Source organism: Triturus cristatus, chromosome 10 (assembly GCF_964204655.1).
Source record: "Triturus cristatus chromosome 10, aTriCri1.1, whole genome shotgun sequence".
Lineage (NCBI taxonomy): Eukaryota > Metazoa > Chordata > Amphibia > Caudata > Salamandridae > Triturus > Triturus cristatus.
In genome coordinates this window covers 1,167,816,760-1,167,837,240 of record NC_140593.1, presented here as the reverse complement: position 1 = coordinate 1,167,837,240, position 20,481 = coordinate 1,167,816,760, and the positions used below count along the sequence as shown (strand labels likewise).

Below are 20,481 nucleotides of genomic sequence, written 5' to 3'. Positions count from 1 at the left end.
GCGGTTCTGTTGACAATTCTGTAGCTGTGAGGGCGGCGCTCGTGCTCTGCTTCTGTTGTCTCTCACAAGCAGCCCTCTGAGATCACAAAAGCTGGAGAAGGTGCATTGACTGTTTTCTGCTTTGCCGCATGTCATCACGTTAAACAGGGAGTAGGTGGGCAGTTAATACGTGACTGGAGCAGCCGACCTTGACGTTTCATGCATTTTGTTCCTGACAGTCAAAGCCGAGGTTATTTCCCAGCGTTGTTCCCTGTATCCAAGCCTCTTCTCTGTGATTGGTGATATCCCGTACAGCGTCTCCTTATCACCCTGAGCATCTTGTGAGGCGTATGGAATCCCAGTTCTTCCTGTATTAGCAATATTAATTTCCTGTGCTCACTGTTCGTGAAAGTTACTTAGCGTAAAACTTCTTGCATCATTAACTATCCTGGCTGTACCGCTGTGTGAATTACTCAGGAGGCCATAACCTCTATTGTTCTTTTTGCCATGGAGTACCTTTGTTCCTGGTGATGTGGGACCACTGCCTGCTCCTAAAAATGGTTTTAGAAACATTCACAAAGGGGAAGGGGTCCCTTGGGGAATGGGTTACCACCTCCTTGAAGTAGGTGGATAAATGTGAAAGTTTTGCAACCGCAATAGCGGTCACAAAACATTCATACATACCCATGTGATTCGTTATTAGGAAGGGACGCCCTAAACACACCCCTTCCTAATATTGAATTTCAAACCCATTTTGTGATTCGGTAACAGGTTACCGAATCGCAAAATTAGGTTTGCTACATCAGAAAAGCTATTTCTGCGAATCTGCCCGTTTGCGAACGCAAAAAGGCTTGATACATCTGGCCCTAATATCCTTATTCAAAAGAACTTTAATTGTTCCATTGGTGTGAAATATCACTAAAATTAGTCAATAAGAACAATCAGGATCAGTGTAGAAAGTGCTATTTCACAAAATATACCTAAAAATTCATCCATTAAACTCTTCCAGTTAAAACGGTCATTGTTCGAGTAAAGCAAGGATTGTTAAAATTCCCCAGTAACTACATTGCTAGAAAAACATTGAACAGTCAAGGTCCTTTAAAGCAGAGGCATCTAGCTTTATTTATATATAAAAGATATAGCCAAAGCGCTTTGCTAATGCTGACCTTAGTAAAATTGTCATTGCTCAAATAGTGCCGAATTTAACTAAAGGAGGAACAGGGTCAAGACTGATTGCATATGGTAGGGTCTAAACTGGGGTGGTAATGTGAGCAAACAAATTATGTATTTATCCCACATCTCTTGACTGGGGGTGAATGTTTGATTTGTTCTGCATTCTGTCCATGATTTGTCTGTCTTTTTAATTTCACAAAAGGGCATAAATAATTACAGTGCAATTAAACTGTAAACAATGAGTTTGGCCATACTAATTCTACTCAGCATAGTCATACAATCGATTTCATCAATGTTTCCACCAGATAGAAGAACTTGGTAAGGCAGCAAGGGGGACTGATTTCCCAGATAACAAAGAGAAGTATGACTAGTTGGCATGTCCTCATCTCAAGAGAAATGAACAATGGTTTTAGCATAGTATGTTGCACTTGCAGTAAACAAGGGAAGATGTAAACAATGTGTATAAATGATTCCTTTGAATATCCACATAACCTACAAAGTTTGTTTGCCATTGTTTGCCATTGTTGCCATTGTTGCACCCACCAGGGTGGTCCATCCTTCGTTGGGTACCCACTGAGTCTTAGCTTGAGGAATGCATCCCTTGTGTGAGATGGAACATGTGTCCGTAAACATGGCTGAAGCGGTAGTTTTTCAAATGAAATGATAACAGTCCAGACATGCATTTTTGTTGCTTAAACCTCTTTGTCTTTTATGAAAGATGAAGCTTTTTATTTATTGTCGGAAGCTCAAGTGACTGGTAGTTAAAGTAGACAAGCTACTCAGATAAATATGATCTCCAGACACTCGCACAGCACTGATTTATAAATTCTTGCCAACACAGTTTGGATAAGCATCCAGGAACAGATAAAAACAGAATATTTAAACTTTTCAGGAAGGCCGACTGTCTTACTAATTTTTAACTTTGTTGGCCAAATTCCAACCCAATGTCAGCATGGCCAATGTTTGACGGGATCTTGGATACGGTTTTAAAGGTTTTAATTTGCAGTTGGTCCAGTAATTTGGCATAAGCACAATGGAATATTACTGATCCGTAGGCTAATGCCGGGACTATTTGGTCTTAATGATTTTTACCAAAAGTTCATGACTAGGACAAGATAGCTTATCGTGCAGGGTTTTGAAAGCGATAATTAGGGAGGAAGTTTTTGCTCTCATGGTATTAAAGTGGCCTCTGAACAATAATGTATCATCAAATGTGATTCTCAGGTATTTGTAGGACCTGACCGTGTCGATCTCCTTTCCACCAACTTTCCATATTTGAGGTTTTGATCCAATGCATCCTATTATAATTATTTTGGTTTTCTTTAAGTTAATCTTTAGCTGGTTTGTTGTTATTTATTTGTAAAAGGACTTAATTAACCGTTGAATGCCTATTGCGGTATAACTTAGTAGGATAGTGTCCTCAGCGTATTATAAATATTTTATGTTACATCCTGCAAAGTTTGGTGAGTGTGAATTTACATTGTGTAAATGGAGAGGTGGGCCGGCCATGTAGAGATTGAAAAGGCATGGAGCAAGCAAACAGCCTTGCTTCAGGCTGCTGTAGGTGTCAAATCAACCCATGTGTTGGTATATAACAGAATAATCATATCAAGGAGTTCACTCTGCACACCCCATGCCGCCATCTTGGACCACAGCAATTTGTGAGGAACGGTATAGAAAGCGGCTTTCAAATCAACAAAACAAATAATGTTTGCCTTTTTGCCCTGTTTTCTGCCTTTAAAGTGACCGATACAAAATTTGTAGAATTTGATTGGCCTTTTTGGAAGCCCATTTGGAAGTTTGGAATTATATTGTTCAGAGCAGCCCACGCTTCCAAGTCCTTGAGTGACATGATACGAAAATATGTCCCTCAACATCAGTTAGGCAATTAGTCGGTAGTTTGCGGGGTTTCTGGGGGTCCATGTTTATAAATGGGTTGTAGGATACTTCCTTGCCATGATTGGGAATAAGGTGTGTAAATAAGATCTCATTATATAATGAAGTCAATATCGGTGCCCTCTGGCCTGGATTAGCTTTGAGTACAGTGTTTGGGAGTCCATTTAGTCTGGAAGCTCCGTTTGATTTGATGTTGCTCAATGAATCAATTATCAATTCCGCAGAAATTAACTTTAGGGATCAGGGCATATCAGTATATGCAAACAACCAGACCCCTCGAGAGATTGTTTTGGGTGGTTTAATGCTGTCAAAGTTACCATTTCTCGCAATCTGTCATCTGTTTTGGTTCCAGAACGTTCGCCATACAGAGCAGTAATAAACGTTTCAACCCAAATTCTTGAATATTAGCACTATTGGCCCTACAGCCACCATTTTCCAGATCGCTGATGGTTCCTCAAAACGTTTACATGCCTGGTGTAACTTGGTCCATATCGATTCATGGTATACCCTCTTTGCCTTCAAATCTCTTGTTTATATTCCAATCTCAAGGTTTTTAATGTAGTTTTATTTTTTACGCTGATTGCAGCTTGATAAGGTTGGTGGTAGACTGTTCTTGAAGCTTAATTTAGAGACTTCATTTAGATCTGGCCGGGAATTTGTCTATTAGTGATATGCATATTCGGTGCTAGGTCTCCACCATAGATCTTCCCGTTTGTGATTCGTGCTGAACATTTATTATTTGGTCTTCAGCGAAACCCATTATTTCTGATTGTTTGGTCGACTACCAAATCAATTTTTGCAAGTTATATGATGTTGGCATTTGGTAGAGATTAATAGGCTTCGATTGGCGGTGGGCATTCAGTGCTAAAGTTATTACTTGCAGGTTGTGATTGCTTTCAACCCATGCTTCTCCATTATACCTGAGAATACTGATTGCCAAATCCTTGGAAATGATGGTGCTCGATTATAGAGTGGCACTTGAAGTTTTTATAGTTTGGCATAGGAGATTTACTTTCGATGAATTAGCTCTCAGCAGTATTAATCCTGTATTATGCTGATGGTTACCACAAGACAGAATTATTTAATTGTATAGACTGCTCTTCCCTTTTCACTTTGTGATGCCTGTATTCAAATCCCCCAAAATAAACAAACGTACATCTGGGTGTTAATGACTTCCCAAAATGTGTCAAACTGGGTTATTTTAACGGATCTCTTTGTGCTCAGACAGATTTTCAGCAGAATAATTGGCTTGGGAAGGCATAATTTCACAGACTGTAGCCAGGGTAGTTGTAGGTCAATTTGTTGTGCCTTAATGTCTAATTCCAAAGTAATGTATATTGAGGGCCCACCTTTCGCATGACCTAAGGTGGATAAGCGCATAGCTAAGATTGAAAATTCTTGATATGCTGAGATCGCAGAATTTCTTTCATACCAAGTTTCCTGGAACATAAGTATATCAAATTTATGTAAAAAATAAATAGTAGTACACTCCTCCAGCGATCTAGAAAGACCATGCGCATTCTAAGAGCATAAGCTAGTAGGTAATGAGATTTGGCCAGGACAGGGAGCTATCAATTGACTTCCTCTAGATTTTTGACTGTGAGAATCGCTTGAAGCCAAGTCCAATCCTCCATCAGGCCTTGCCTCTTCGGAATTTGTTCGCACACCGGTGGCCCGGTGATTGAGCATGTGATAACAAAATCTGTAGATAATGCAGGTTTAAGTAAGGGACCAATTGCACCTCTTAGCACTCTTATATTTTTTAGTCTATGATCCTTGATGTTATTTTACCCGTTTGTACGTTTTTCTTTGTTGGTATTTTAGGATCAGTAGAGTGGGATAATTTGGGTTAATATTTTTCCTGATCTCTATCCCCCATCCAGCAAAATATTCAATGATCTTATTTGCAATGTCATTGTTTAACCATATAGTGCAAGTAATTTCCCTTGGTGAAATTGACAAATCCTGTTTAACTTTGACAGATTTGAGTGCATCAGTAATTAGATTTGAGAGTGCTGAGATTGATGCAAGTAATTTCAATATATTGCCACGGTTGAGGATTTCATATGGGCCACTTGAGTCATATAATGGGAGAAACAGGATCTGAGTAGAATTTGAATAAGTTGTATCCTGTATTGTACTGTTGTTTTTTCTATTGGAAACTGTGCTTCAAGTTTTGTATCACTAATCACCAGCCGCGTGGAGATTTTGCCTGGTTGTAGCTGATATAGGAGATAGCTGAACATTATCTGTTTTTGCCCCACTGACCTTTAGGTCATTGATTGGTTGATCTTTATTGTTTCTTTGTATAAAAGTAAAAATTGATTTGGACTCCTTTGGTGGATTATGCTGCTGCGCTATAGGTGCCTTTTAATACCTAAATGACTTATTACCCAAACGGGATGCAGCCAGATCTTTCTCAAAGATCGTTATTGATACCTCCTTTCTGGTATATGAAGATTGAATGATCAAGGCACCCTCTCTGGCATTTGTTGAAGTTTCTCTGTCACAACCACAGGGGATATTATCTGGTTTGGGTTGGTTGGAGCTTCTTTCATTATCACCTCTGTGGTATTATTCTGTCTGTTATCCTGTGTGATAGATTTAAAAATTGAATAGCAGTCCATTTGTTTTTTTGTTTTAGCTGACTTGGCCAAAATGTTCACTTTGGGCTTGGTTCAGATGTCGGTCAGACGAGCATCCGACTGACACCGTAGCAGGAATGGAACCCCCCAATTATTAGTCGGGGTTCCACCCACAGTATTAGGATGCGTCCACCCTATGGACAGTCGGAAATATCAGTTTCTCCATTGCAGCTTGTGCGGTGGCTGGAAAAGGGCCACAGCACAAGCTGCAATAGAAAAATGTATGTTTTCAAACACCCCTGCACCATGTGGCAGGCACAAGCTACAATAGAAAAATTGATGTTTTCAAACATTCTTGCACCGTCTGGCAGGTACCATCCTGTGCCTTTGCCACATGGTGCAGGGATGATTCAGGCCACATAGCAGAGGGCCAGGAGGGAAGGGAGCCTTGCTAGGTCCCCCTAAAGTCACTGTCGACCCGCCATGAAAGGGCAGGTGGAAAGCAATATCGTAATTCCGATGGCAGAGTCGAAGGTGGCTCCGCTGTCATTTTGGAATTACAATTCCACCCGCTGCCCCAATGGGCTCTGTGAGCCCGTTGGAAGTGGAGCGAAATTCCCCCGTGGTTTTCCCTCTGACCGCCAGTATCATAATACGGTGGTCGGACGGAAACCTATGATGTCTGGCGGAAAGCCTCCAATGAGCTGTTGGTTGGTTTCCCCCCCGATATCATAATAAGGGCCTTTGCTGTGTGCCTTTCTTAACCTTTACCTACCTTTTTGTTAGGCCGTTGGTTTGGGAGGATATCAAGGAGTTAGTGGTGTTTATTATATGGATAATTTCTCCCTCTTATGTAGTTTCTGATAATACCTTTTCGTCTGCGTCTACTCTTTTAATAAACAAGGTTTCCTGTGCTTTACATGTATTGTTTTGCTTAACAATGATGTTTCATCATTCTAGACTAGGAGTACTAGTTGTGAGGTTGACACATCAGTTACTTGACATATACCATGTCTATGGCCTACTTTGTGCAGTGTCCATTGGCTCGGGTTTTTGTAATGTAATGTTGATATAGTTTTAACTTCCTCCACAAGAGTGTCAACTATATATGGTACTTGATAACTAGTTACCAGGGGTAAAGTGCACAGATTTCTAAAGTCAGCAAATATGTAGTGACCAGCTAAAGATAAAAAATCCAGAGTGATCAGGCAAAAGTTGGATTTCCTACAGTTATGCATATCATTTTAATAAAATTAACAAGGTTTTGGAGAACAACAGCCCTAAAATGGTTATACAGTATCAAAGTAAATGTTTTGCAAAAATCTGAAATGTGATAATAGGAATATATGCAAGATTTTGTTTGCATTCTCTATGGTGTAATAGTAGCAAGTCTTGTCTCCTTATCTCAATCTTGCAAGTACTTTTTCTTTCCTTCTTTCTCCCTTTGTTACTGTTTTCTCCCTCCTTCATTCGCCCTTTTCTGCCTATTTTTACAATGCTCTGGCTCAAAGACTGATGATGAAAATCTAGTCCCCACTTCCTGTAACCACCACCACAAACTAAACACTGATTAACATGTCTAGTTTGACATAGATGTCAATTGCATCCACAGAAACAAAATGCAGACTGTAATTTTCTGCTGGTCTGCAGGTGTTGTTTGCGTCCATTGTATATCTATGAATGTGTTTAAAGCTAACAAGCAGTACTTGTGCTCATTATATTCTCATCACTACCTAATTTTGGTACCCTTTTAAAATAAATGGGTTATTGGTTGAGAGGGGTAGAAGCCTTACTCAGGCAACATCCACAATCCTTGTCAGAGAGAACCACAAAAGGCACTAAATGAATCAGTACTTAACCCTCAGGTAGCTTGGCACAAACGCAGTCAGGCTTAACTTAGAGGCACTGTGTTAAGTATTCATGCAGCATACAAACAGTAAAAAAGTGAAAACTCAACACAAGATAAATCCCACAATAATTTTAAAATAGAGTAAAATGTAATAAATAAAATACAATGAAAATAAATAAATTCAATCAGTAGAACAGTGGTTATGAACTTTTAATGTTTGAAGTGAAAATTAGCACCTAAAAGATCAAAGCGCCAACTGTGGACATCAAGTCCGTGAGTCCAGGGCATAGTCAAAAGTTATGGCCAACCACAATGGAGCATGGTTCCGATACACACGGTGAATTTGGCCCAGTCTTGTCTTAACTGCGGACTTGGAAGAGGAAGAAATTTTAAAGAAATGTTCTTGAGAAGGTAAAGTTCAGTGTGGAAAAGCAGCCAACAGTGTCTGAGGAGGAGGATCGTCACTAGGGAGTAAAAGTGAAAAGTTCTTTGTCACCTTTTTGGAACTTGAAAATCTCCAGCAGGATGAATCTGCAAGCTGTAGCCAATAAGGGCTCCACAAGCCCAGATACCCTTTCTGACGAATATGACTCGTTATTACACGAGCCATTACATCGCGTACCTTCACAATACGGTCATTACAACGACCACGTTGTTACCACGAAATGCCATCACTACGCAAGTCATTGCATCGACTTGCAGTAGATGGTGCGCTAACATTAGGAATGTATAATTTACTATTCCAACTCCAGCCTATGCAACAGTAGGGAAGGTGTTGGAATAGTAAACTATACTATTCCTTATGTTAGCGCGCCATCTACTGCAAGTCAATGTAATAACTTGGGTAGTAATGGCATTGCGTGGAAACACCACCATTGTTGTAACGACTGCATTGTAATAGCATACCGGTGTAACTACCACAATGTAAAGGTCGTTTCCCGTGCTGAGAAATCCAGCAGAAAAGGATATGCTGCTTTTGAGAAGAACATAGCGGGAGCTACAGCAAAGTCAGGTTGCACTACTATGCAACTTACTGAGACATTTTAGCACCACTTACAAGGGTCTAGGACTAGTTGGACACCACTTGGGGGGGGATCAGGACTAACTACAGGGAGAGGCTAGGTTCAGGGTTCAAGGTTTCTGGAGGTTGCTATTTCCTGTAGCTCACACAGGAGACAAACCAACTAGCCCTTGGAGTCACTCTGAAAGTCTTGGGAGCAAGCAGCAAGGCAGGCCTTAAGCAGCAGTGCAGCGGTTAAAGAGGATTTCTTCTGAGACCAAACTGGACATTTCTACCTGTTCTCAGTCAAAAGTAGGCACCTATTAAATGTAATAAGGCAACCGAGTGTCCTCCTATGGGAGAAGTAGGCCTATATAGCAGTGAAAAATTAGTTTAGCAATTTTTCACTACCAGTCCACGTAAAATGTAAAAACACATGCCCTACCTTTTAAATGCAATGCATCCCACTCTGTGAGCTGTTTAGGGCCTGCAGTAGAGGTGTCATATATTTTTTTAAAAGAAGGTTTAACCTTGGCAACAGGATTTTTTTGCCAGGTTGAATTGGCAGTTCAAAACTGCACACAGGCTGCAATGGAAGGCTTGAGCCATGTTTCAGAGTGCTACTTTAGTGGGTGGCACAATAAGTGCTGCAGGCTCACTAGTAGCATTTAATTTACAGGCCCTGGGTACATACAGTACCACTTTACTAGAGACTAATCAGTAAATTAAATGTGCCAATTGGGTGTATGAAAATGATACCATGTTTGAAGGAGAGAGCACAAGCACTGTAGTACTGTTATCAGTGGTAAACAAAATTAAGATAACAGGAGGAGTGAAGGAAACAAGTTTGGAGATGTTCCTCGGGGGAGGGCTAAGTCCAACACAGCGGTATGCAGAGGTTACTACAACACTCGAGAGAAACTGGTGTAAACAGGACAAGAAAAACAGAGCAGGCTCAATTTGCACTCACTTCTTGAATATTGATCTTAGTAATATAGTCACAAATGCCCTTTGTGCTCATTTTTACAACATGCTTTTTGTCCTGCTTACCTTCTTAACTACTTGTGCTTTTGATGAATATGTGATTAGGAATAGTTAACCTTTGCACAATGACTCCAGTTTTTCTTTTCTAGCCCCAGTTTCATCTCCATGCAGTGAACACCTGATACACACTGCACCTTGGAATGCTTCTGACACACCTGATGATGCTAGCACTTTTGTGGTCGGAGACCTTTGGAGGTGAACACTCACAACCTCACTGCAGGATGTCCAAACGAAGCACAGACATGTATTCTAAGGAGGGAGATGTGATATTGGGGATTCTAGCTACTGTTCACCAGGATACTATTTACCCTCCAACCACATTTGCTGAGCCCCCTCCTCCAAGGCGCTGTGAAAGGTAACTATACCTCTTTTTGTAGAGTCTTTTCTTCTTTCCTAAGAACATTGAATGTTATGTTATGTCCAACATTAAAGAGCGCATCGACCACTCAACGGTCTCATGGCACTACAGGCATGGGATAGGAGAAGAGAGGGAAATAAAAAGAGAAAAGGTGACTAGTGAGACAGATAGGTAACAAATATGTTGTTTCAGACGCTTGTCCATAAAACCAATACACAGTTACAAAATTCATTAGCATACCAATATTCAATTCAGGTCCTATGTATCTAGGGGCCAGATGCACAACAGTTTTTGGCGGTTGCAAACAAAAAATAGGCCCATTTCCGACCACGAAAGAGGGTTGTAGCATGACAAACCCAATGAGTCGGTAACCTATTACCTACTATCAAATAGGGTTTGCGAGTTGCTATTAGGAAAGGGCATGCCAAGGGCGTCCCTTCCTAATAGGGAGTCACAGGGGGATTTATGATTGTTTTGCAACCGCAAATGTGGTCGCAAAACAATCTCAATTACCACCTACTTCGGGTAGGTGGTAAGTCAGTCGCAAACAGGATGGGGCCCCCAGGGGACCTCTTCCCCTTTGTGTTTGTGAGCGAAAATATTTTTTAAGAGCAGGCAGTGGTCCCCCAGGCCTCTGCCTGACATTAAAAAATTGAAAGAAACATTAAATTTTGTTTCTTCTAAATACATCCCATTTTCCTTTTAAAAAAAAAAAAAGGCTGCATTTGAAACAAAAAAGTTGCTTTATTTAAAAAGCAAACAGACATGGAGGTCTACTGTCCCCAGCAGGCCACCATCCCTGTATTATTTCCCATTCCCAATGGGTCCCAAATTGCGACCTGCCTCATGAAAACTGCTGAGGCAGGTCACTTGCGACCCCATTGGGACTCACTAAATGTGTCTGAGACACATTAGTATATTCTGTTTTGAGAGTCGCAAATTGCGAGTCTCAAAAATCGCAATTTGCCATCCGCAAAATGGAATGGTCGTACATCTGACACTAAATTCTCCACAGATCATAATAAATCTCCCAAACCAACTTTAACATCTTGAAATCGCACATTTAATAAAAATTTACCCCATATTTTAAGAAAAAAAATTACAAAAATTAAGATGCATGTTAAAAATGTGAGGGTAATCAATTAAAACATGGGCAATGGTACAATTAATGTTTAAAGGGCATATGCAAAAGCCTCCCTTTTCATTAACTGCTACAGCCAGACATGAGACCACAATTAGAGGGTTCCATCCTAATTTATATTTTAAAATTTCATGATGAAGAAATGGGTCCAGCAAATTGAAAAGGGATGGAACCACATCATGATTCCCCATATCATTTTGCATGGATAGTATTAAAACACCTTCTTTTTATGTGCAAATGAGCCGAACTCCCAAAAGACCCTGATGACAAAAAGTACTCTTGATGGTCTTTGTGTGCTTCAAAATAACCTGTATTCATTTTTGCTTGCTACTTTGTCTTTCAAGCCAGCAAATCTGGAATAATTTATTTACACTGCAATCTAATGAGAGTTTATGCATGTATTTTAACTGCGTCTACTGTCATGTCGCTTTAGAGCAAAGCGGCGATAATATTATCGCATTATCATCAAGGGCACGCCAGCGCGTGAATCCTTGATGGATCGCCCGTTTCTCACACACCTCGCATCGCATCGATAATGAGATGCAAAAGAGGCGGGGGTGAAAAGCAACATGGGATAATATCGCGAAGGAAGCTTCGCGATATTATCAAGGAGGGTTAGCGATAAATAAAATCGCGTTAAGTATGCCTTAACTCAGGAATTTAACCTCTGTTAAATTCCTGACTAAGGCATACCTAACATGGGGCGTGGATTGTGTGGCTAAGACCACAGGCCCTATTATCTAGGATATCGCCGTTTTCCACCATGGAAAACGGTGATATCCCACCTATCTCTAGAATTCTTATCGCCTCGGCAATGCGCGTTGTTGATAACGCGCTAACCGGGCGATAAATTCCAGAGATAGCCGGCGATAAATATGCAAGCGCTAAGCGCGCTTTGCGATATTTATCGCCGGCCCTTGTTAATATGCCCCTCTATTCCCGAAAACGAACCTTACCTTTTTCCATTTTTCCCTTCAAATGGTCTGTCATTCAATCTTTTTCTTTTGAAAACCCTGTAGACTGCATAGTCTAATATAAAAAAAGGTCATCATCATACATTAAGCAAGTGTTGGACTTGGCCCTTCTTGCAGGGTCATCCCTGAACTTTTTGCCTTCCTCCTAGTCCTTCCTTTCCTTACCTGGTGTTGGTGGTTTTAGAACTCTGGGCACTGCTGTCCAGTGTAAAGTGTGTGTGCTCTCTGTGGTAAACATGGTAAGATTGGTCTACACTTGTTTGACGTATTTAAGTTACCTGTCAGTCCCTTGTAAAGTGGTATCTCAGATACCCAAGGCCAGTAAATTAAATGCCACTGGTGGGCTTGCAGCGCTGATTGCGCCACCCACCAGTAGCCTTTCAAACTTATCTCAGGCCTCTGCCATTGCAGGGCCTGTGCGCACAATTTACTGCCGCTGTGACGTGGCACTTAAAGTGGGTGCCACGTCCGTGACTCCCCTTTTACTACATATCAGTCACCCCTAAGGTAGGCCCTAGCTAGCCCCATGGGCAGGGTGCATTGTAGGTAAAAGGTAGGACATGGACCTTAATTGTGTGACATGTCCTGTTAGTGACAAACAGCAATTTTTGCTTCTCACTGCTGTGAGGCTGCCCTCTCTTAGGAATGCATTGGGGATTCCCTGATAAGTGTGTAGTGGTAATTCCTGATCTGAGAGGAGCAGTGGGATCAAGTTTGGTATGTTTGGAATAGTGGTAATAAATGCTGCGTAATGTTGTGCGCAGATTTATTACCACTATTTTAGAAATGCCACTTTTAGAAGTTGTAATTTCCGTGTGCTATGTGTCTTTGTGCCTGCCCGATGTGTATTGCATGTCTGGCTCTGGAGTGACAGGGACTGGGGAGGTGCCGTGGCTACAGAGGGGCTGGGTGAATAAGCGCTAGGCTCAATAGGCAGATCTGCATTTGGACTAGTGGGAGGAGTAGCCCCTGACCCTAAATAGGGCTGTGCCTGCCTTGTACAATGCTGGCTCCGCCTCCCTGTGGTGTGTCTGGGGCCAGGGCCTAATCTAACAATGAAGGTGTTTGAGCACTGTGTAAATATGTTGGAGTGCCCCCAGAACTGGTTTGGACCGGGCGCAGAGCACTAAGAACAAATACACATGTGGCATAAATATTGAGGCTGTGACCCCATGTAAAGTGTTGGTGCTTACTTGGAGCTGCAAGACTGAAGGACTGCACTGCCGTGGGACGCAGCTGCTGCTACCTGGAGGTCCCTACGTGCTGGCATGCCTGTGCCCAGCTCTGCCCTTGGTGGCATTGGACTTTCCCCCTGGTTCACTGGGGAGCTGCCTGCCATTACACCAAAGAAGCGCGCCCAGTGCAAGGAGAGCACTGCCAGGCGTGAGGGAGATGATCTGCCAAAAGAATGGGCTGAGCGATTTTGCTTCCTTGCCCTCACTGAGCCCCTAGCGCTGTGTCTGTGTGCCAGGAGCTCGTAGTGGGCATTTTTTAAACAATTTTCCTTTGAGCCCTAAAAGGGGGCTCCTGTCTTCCAGCGCCTGGTGAGTGCTCGTAATTTTATGTTCATGGTCGGTGGGAAGGGGCCGCAGGAGCAATGGAGACTTCGCTCCGAGAATCAGCAGAGGCCGGAAGTCAGGCAGTGAAGGCCTGACTGTGGACGGATCTGGCGGGAGAAAGTAGCGCCGAAGAGGGAGCCAGGCAGGAGCTGTGCCTGGTTGTGGGCGGATTCCCACGAAGGGGATCACGTTGGGAGCCTCTTGAAGGGTCCGTGTTTGAGGGAAGCAGTGCTCCCCCGCTCCCAGCCCATATAGAAAGGAGGAAGCCGACGAGTGCCCAACTAGTCTAGTCAAATTATTTCAAGAAATGGGCTAACCTAGAACTAATTGCAATACAATTTCTGTGAGTGGATTGTTATTGAAATTTTCCATAGAAAACAATGGTGAAAAGTCTACCACTCTATCATGACGCGTTAATCCAATATGGCGGATTTTTCAAAATGGCTGGCCATTATTAGAGATATAGGGTATAACTGTTTATATGCCCATGTGTGGTATCATTTAATATGTTTTTAGGTTCAGGAAAGTCAAAAATAACATCAAAAATTGTTTCTGATGACCATAATATCAAATTGGGATTAATACAACAAACAACAATAATTATATGTTAATATGCCAAACATAGTTTTGACTTTTTTTTAATTAAAATGTTTTTAACATCATTTGAAAAGGATACATTTCAACTAGATAATATAGCACTTCTCAATATGACACTGACAAATGAAAATTGTTAAAGAGATAAATTCAAACAGCACTTCTCAGTATAAGAATAGTATGATTTCAATCATCGTCCATGTCCACTTCCATGGCATTGCAACAGCTTATTCCTCGACAATCCGTGCACGCATCTGTGCACACTATTTCCTGTCTTTTGCATATACGTTGCAGAGTCGCACATTGACTCTTGCTACAGCCACATTTCACACATTTTAATAATTGATCTGGTGCTGCTGCTTGACTCATTCTAATGGGAGCCAATCTTCCATCTTTCACTTCAAATCCCCACTGTAATGGATCCATATGAATACCCATCCACTGCTGCACCTGATGATATACTCTGAGTGAATGAAATTTGCAGGCATCTTCTGTAGGAGGCAAGACTTCCGGTTTCACATGTATTGTTGATTTTGTTGCCTTTGAAGTGAAAGTTTGAAGTCTCATATCATGTAGTGTGCTGTCTCCTGTTATTCCTCCATACAACTCTATAATAGCATTAAGACCAGCATTTTCAATTTCTTCTGTTGATTTTTGTTAAGTTTGGAATACGCCAGCACTTTCTTTGAAGCTGCCTGATTTTCTTAGCAACTTTATGGAGTCACGTTTTCCTAATCCAAATGGTTTGGAGGTGGTATCACATCCTAATATGGCGTGAGCAAATAAGATGTGAGAGCAGACGTCATTACCTAAAGCTTTTGCTAATTTCTTAATATCATACACAGTTATGATTTTGGAAGATTTATTGAAAATGATGAAGGAGTAGTATGAGAAGATTGGTGTCCTCGCCAACAATGGCTGTAGCATGAGTTTTGGCCGACTCAATAGCCTCCAAAACGACCATGAAGTCTGCATCACTATGAGCTTGCTTTGCTTTACACCCAGCTTCTTGTAACTTTTGCGATAATTGATCAATGAAGGCTTGCTTATTTTCATTATTACTCAGAAATAATTGTTTCTGGATGGCGAAGTTTCTGGTTCTACGGGGATGTCTTTAATATAATTTCTTATTATTTCAGCAGCTGCCATAAGGAGATTGTTTCGATCCTCTTCAACATCTTCATGGCTATGACTGTGGTACTCTTGCAATACATGAGCAGCTGTACTTTTAAAAGTAACAACATCATTCCCTGCAACTGTTCCTAGATTTCATCTTCAAAATGCTCTTTGAGTTTTTGTTTCATATACTTCGAACTGTATGGTTCGCTATCTTCTGGCAGTAATTCTCGCATTTTATTAACAAGTTCTTTAACAGTAGTTTGTTCTTCATCATTTGCCTCCATGTATTTAACTACTGGAAGAAAAGTTTCCTGGCGAACTGAGTCCTCTGGTCGACCTGAAGATATTGGAGGGTTATCAGTGAAATGCCCGGGAATGAATTATCCAGTATAAAATTTGACGTAACACTGTTTGTGGTAGCATGCATCTACAGCATGTAAATCAGACACATTTTGGATACGTCTCTTAACTTTGTCTGCCCATTCATCATTGCGTTTGTTGCATTTTTGTAAAACTGATGATTTGAATTCAGCTGTTCGTGCATTAAACCACGCATTTTTTTCCCTCTCCCTGAAGTATAAACTTAACTCAGTACCACAGGAAAAACATTTTTTTCTAAAATCAAACGGGCTTTCACACGACCATAGAACACCAGAAGTTGTGGGATCTGATTCTTTCTCCTGGAACGGGGTTTTCAAGTTAACAAAAAGCGCTCTACATTTCTTGTGAACTTTCTGCCCAACACAAATGTGAAACTTAGATATTTTTCTCTCATTGCATGTTTTTTGAATTCCAGTCACTCCTCTTTCAGTGAGTACAGATACATCGTCATCTTCTTGAAACACCACATCACAAATGAAACACTTTTCTACGTCCATTTTCACTGTATCTCACAGCAACTCTTAAAGTACCTGTTACACATAAATGAAACATTTTTGATTAACAAAACAACAAACGATAACAACAAAGTTACAAAACAAAACACAAACAATAGCAAACTTTTTGTATTTCAAAAGTTAATTGTAATATTTACGTTCCTTCACACTTTGTCATATAAGCCAACGAAAAAATTATACAAACTTTCTGCCATATTCCGCGATTATTTGATATTAGGGTCATCATAAACAATTTTTGATGTTATTTTTGACTTTCCCATCCCTAAAAACATATTAAACGATACCACACATGGGCATATAAACAGTTATACCCTATATCTCAAATAATGGGCAGCCATTTTGAAAAATCCACCATATTGGATTAACGGGTCATGATAGAGTGGTAAACTTTTCACCATCGTTTTCTATGGAAAACTTTTAATAACAATCCACTCACAGAAATTGTATTGCAATTAGTTTTAGGTTAGCCCATTTCTTGAAATAATTTGACTAGACTAGTTGGGCACTCGTCGGCTTCCTCCTTTCTATATGGGCTGGGAGCGGGGGAGCACTGCTTCCCTCAAACACGGACCCTTCAAGAGGCTCCCAACGTGATCCCCTTCGTGGGAATCCGCCCACAACCAGGCACAGCTCCTGCCTGGCTCCCTCTTCGGCGCTGCTTTCTCCCGCCAGATCCGTCAACAGTCAGGCCTTCACTGCTTGTTTTGCAATTAGTTCTAGGTTCCGCAACAAATTGACTAGTCTAAACAGGAGGGAGCAGCATTTCCTGGTCCGACACAACTTAGGGCTACGAGGTCCACAGAAGGAGTGAAGACTTTGCTCCGTGTTTCCCGATGGTTTAGCACCATGGCACTGATGGAGTTGGTGCAGCTTGTGGGTGGTGGGTGAGTTGAAGCCTCTCGCCCCTATCACCCTCGTGGAGCAGCGGCCTTGAGCAATTGGGTTGCCCATGCGGAGAGGAGATAGAGTCAGTGCCTCCCCTTCCCTGACCTAAAAAGGAACATTCCTTTCAACATCCTGGACCGGGCAGGGAGGACGCCTCCACGGGGGTCCTGATCCAGTTGAATCCGTTGGGGCAGGCTCCCTGTCACGCTTTGTGTACTAAGGGCAATTCCTGGTGGGGTTAGACCGGGGGCGAGACCTCGACGGAGGCCCCCTGTGGTTGGAATGGCTGCAGTCCCTGTGGAAGGCGGGCACGTGGCCCAGAAGCCTACGGGGAGGACCCCCGAGAATCTAAAGGAGAGCGCAGGTATCGCACTGGGTGGGGTGTTCATGAAGTAGTGCACGCACATTTTTGGTGGCAATTGTTGTGCACTGTTCGTATGGCTGGGATGACAAGATGTGCCTACTAGTGATGGTTGCTACATGCATTACTGTGGATATTTATGCTATAACTGGACTGAGTTATTGCCTAATGTGTGCACCTTATGAGCGTATATTTGTGCACTGATAATTTAGGGTCCATGCCTAAAATGATGATGCATAATGTGGTTTCTGCATAAAGTGATTTATGTAAAGTGTCTTTACCAGTGGTTATTGGTTTTTTATTACTTACCTGTTCGAATGGTGATGACAGCGGCCCGATTGGCCCTGTAATGTGTATATAATCCCCTGTAAAGTGTTGCCTAGTGCCAAACGCACCTGCCGAAAACTGGAAAACATATGGCACAATGAAAAGAAGCCAGACAGCCGCACTTCCCCCGTTTCGATCCGAGGCCTCCGAGATCATCTGTGGCGTCCCTCAAGGATCCTCCCTCAGACCGTCACTGTTCAATGTCTACATGGCACCACTAGCACGCATCGGCCGACAGCACGACCTCAACATAATCTCCTACGCCGATGACACTCAGCTGATCCTCTCCCTCACAAAGGGCCCCCTCACCGCCAAATCCAACCTCCACCAGGGAATGAAGGCCGTCGCCGACTGGATGGAGGGCAGCCGCCTCAAACTGAACACAGACAAGACGGAAATCCTCATCCTCGGATCCAACCCCTTCGCATGGGACGACTCCTGGTCGCCCACGTCACTGGGGTCCTCCCAGGCCCCCACCGACCACGCACGCAACCTGGGAATCATCCTCGACTAAAAACTCTCCATGACCAAACAAGTCAACGAAGTCTCCTCCACCTGTTTCAACACCCTCCGCATGCTCCGCAAGATCTACAGATGGATTCCGACCAACACGAGGAAAACAGTCACCCAGGCCCTAGTGAGCAGCAGACTCGACTACGGAAACACCCTCTACGCCGGAGCCCCGTCCAAGCTCATCAGCAGACTACAAAGAATCCAGAATGCCTCCACACGCCTGATCCTCGACGTCCCATGCCGTGACCACATCACCCCCCACCTGAGGAACCTGCACTGGCTCCCCGTCGACAAAAGAAACTCCTTCAAGCTCCTGATCCACGCACACAAAGCACTCCACAAAACCGGCCCAGCCTATCTCAACAGTCGACTCTCCTTCTACGTACCCAACAGGAATCTACGCTCCGCTGACCACGCCCTGGCCACGGTCCCACGCATCCGGAGAACCACTTCCAGAGGCAGGTCCTTCTCCCATTGCGCCGCCAAGACCTGGAACACCCTCTCCCTCGACCTGCAACAAACCAAAGACCTGCTGACCTTCAGGAGACAACTCAAGACCTGGCTCTTTGACCAGTAACAGCACCCTACCCACTCCCCCCAGCGCCTTCAAACCCTACCGGGTATGTAGTGCACTTTACAAATTATGTGATTGATTGATTGATTGTACATTTATGATTATGATCTAATGTGTTTATGAGTAAAACAAAGGCTATTTTTTACATAACCTTGTGTGGAGTTTCTTTTGTGGTTTGCCTAGTGTGTCGCTGCTGTGTGTTTGTGTTCCGCAAACGCTTTACATATTGCCTCTGGAATAAGCCTGACTGCTCTGCCAAGCTACCAAGGGGGTGAGCAGGGGTTATCTTCAGTGTGTAACTCCCTTGCCCTGACTAGAGTGGTGGTTTCTGCCTGGCTTAGGCGCAAGCCCTACCCAACCAGAAATCCCATTTCTAACTGCAAGGTATGTGGGTTCTTCACATTTTAGATGAAAATGAATTTGAGTTATTTAAAGTAGACATATAGTTTGAAAGTAATGAGGGTTAGAATATACCGTTGGCACCATCCATTGCCGTTATAAGTCTTTTCAGTAAGATGCCCAGAAGGGTACATTTCAACTCGGGTCCAATTCGATGTATGCAGTGCTTGAAGTAAATTCACCACTCAAACATTTTGATTTCAGCACCTATTTTCTTGATTTTTTGTGTTGGTTTCAGGACTGCTAACCAGTGCTAAAATGTGTTTGCTCTCTCCCTAAAGCATGGTAAAGTTAGTCTACCCATATTTTTCACATTTAATTTATTTGTAAGTTCTTAGTATGTGGTACTACATGTTACCAGTGTCAGGTTGAGAGATCCTCTGGAACAGTACCTTCTAAAGCCCGCCTTCCAGCAGCTCCGACTCCCGTTGGAATTTCCATAGTGTAAGTGTAGCTGGGCAAGAGAAGGAGACATGCATGAAAAGAGTTACACCGAGGACTTCAACACTACTATAACTGGACTCTTTCTAAAACACTAGTGTCACCGGAATATATCTATGGCACTGCTAATAACATGATCCATTGAACCATTGCCATGAACAGTTATCAATACCAGCAATACATAGCACTCTCATTTCTCAACAACAATATTGACAAATGCCAAAGAATATCGAATATCATACAATTTTGAAATCAAACATCACTACTTGTGTTACATCAAGATTGTACCACAAGATTGTACCATATTGTACAGAAATTCCACAAGCCAAAGCATATCTTTCCAAGATTTGGAAATGTCTTGGGTGAAACACTGGAAATAATGTTTGATAAATTGGTCAGAACTCTCTGCTTGACTGTCACTTTGAGGATGAAAGCTGGTGAAAAGACACAATTGAATTCCTAAATGAGAACACCGGTTTTCCAAAAGCGGGAAGTACGCTGGACCCTCTGTCTGAAGTAATAGTTCAAGGGAGTCAATGAAGCTTGACTACATGCTTTCACATCATTTGAGCTATCTAAGTGTCTGTGGGGAATCCTTGCATGGGATGAAGTGAGCCTCTTGGTCAATCGATCCAGGACCACCATAATAACACTATATTAATTATAGAAGGAAGTCCCACAGTTAAATCTGCTGAAATATCCCAAGGACGCTTGAGAGAGTGGGGAAAAGTAGAAAGAGCCCCCTAGATTTGGATTGATCTACCTTGGCTTGGGTACAAATGTCACAATTAGTTAGATATTCAATCACATCGTG

General features: G+C 42.4%; 1 protein-coding gene across 1 annotated transcript in view; it reads left to right on the top strand.

The window, feature by feature from the left end:
• The window catches only part of LOC146796866 (extracellular calcium-sensing receptor-like), a 187,200-nt gene that overhangs the window by 31,147 nt on the left and 135,572 nt on the right, over positions 1-20,481 (top strand). The window contains exon 2 of the mRNA XM_085631404.1: positions 9,616-9,881. Coding sequence (XP_085487530.1) covers positions 9,667-9,881 — 215 coding nt within the window. The 5' untranslated portion in view covers positions 9,616-9,666. The remainder of the gene's footprint in view (positions 1-9,615; positions 9,882-20,481) is intronic.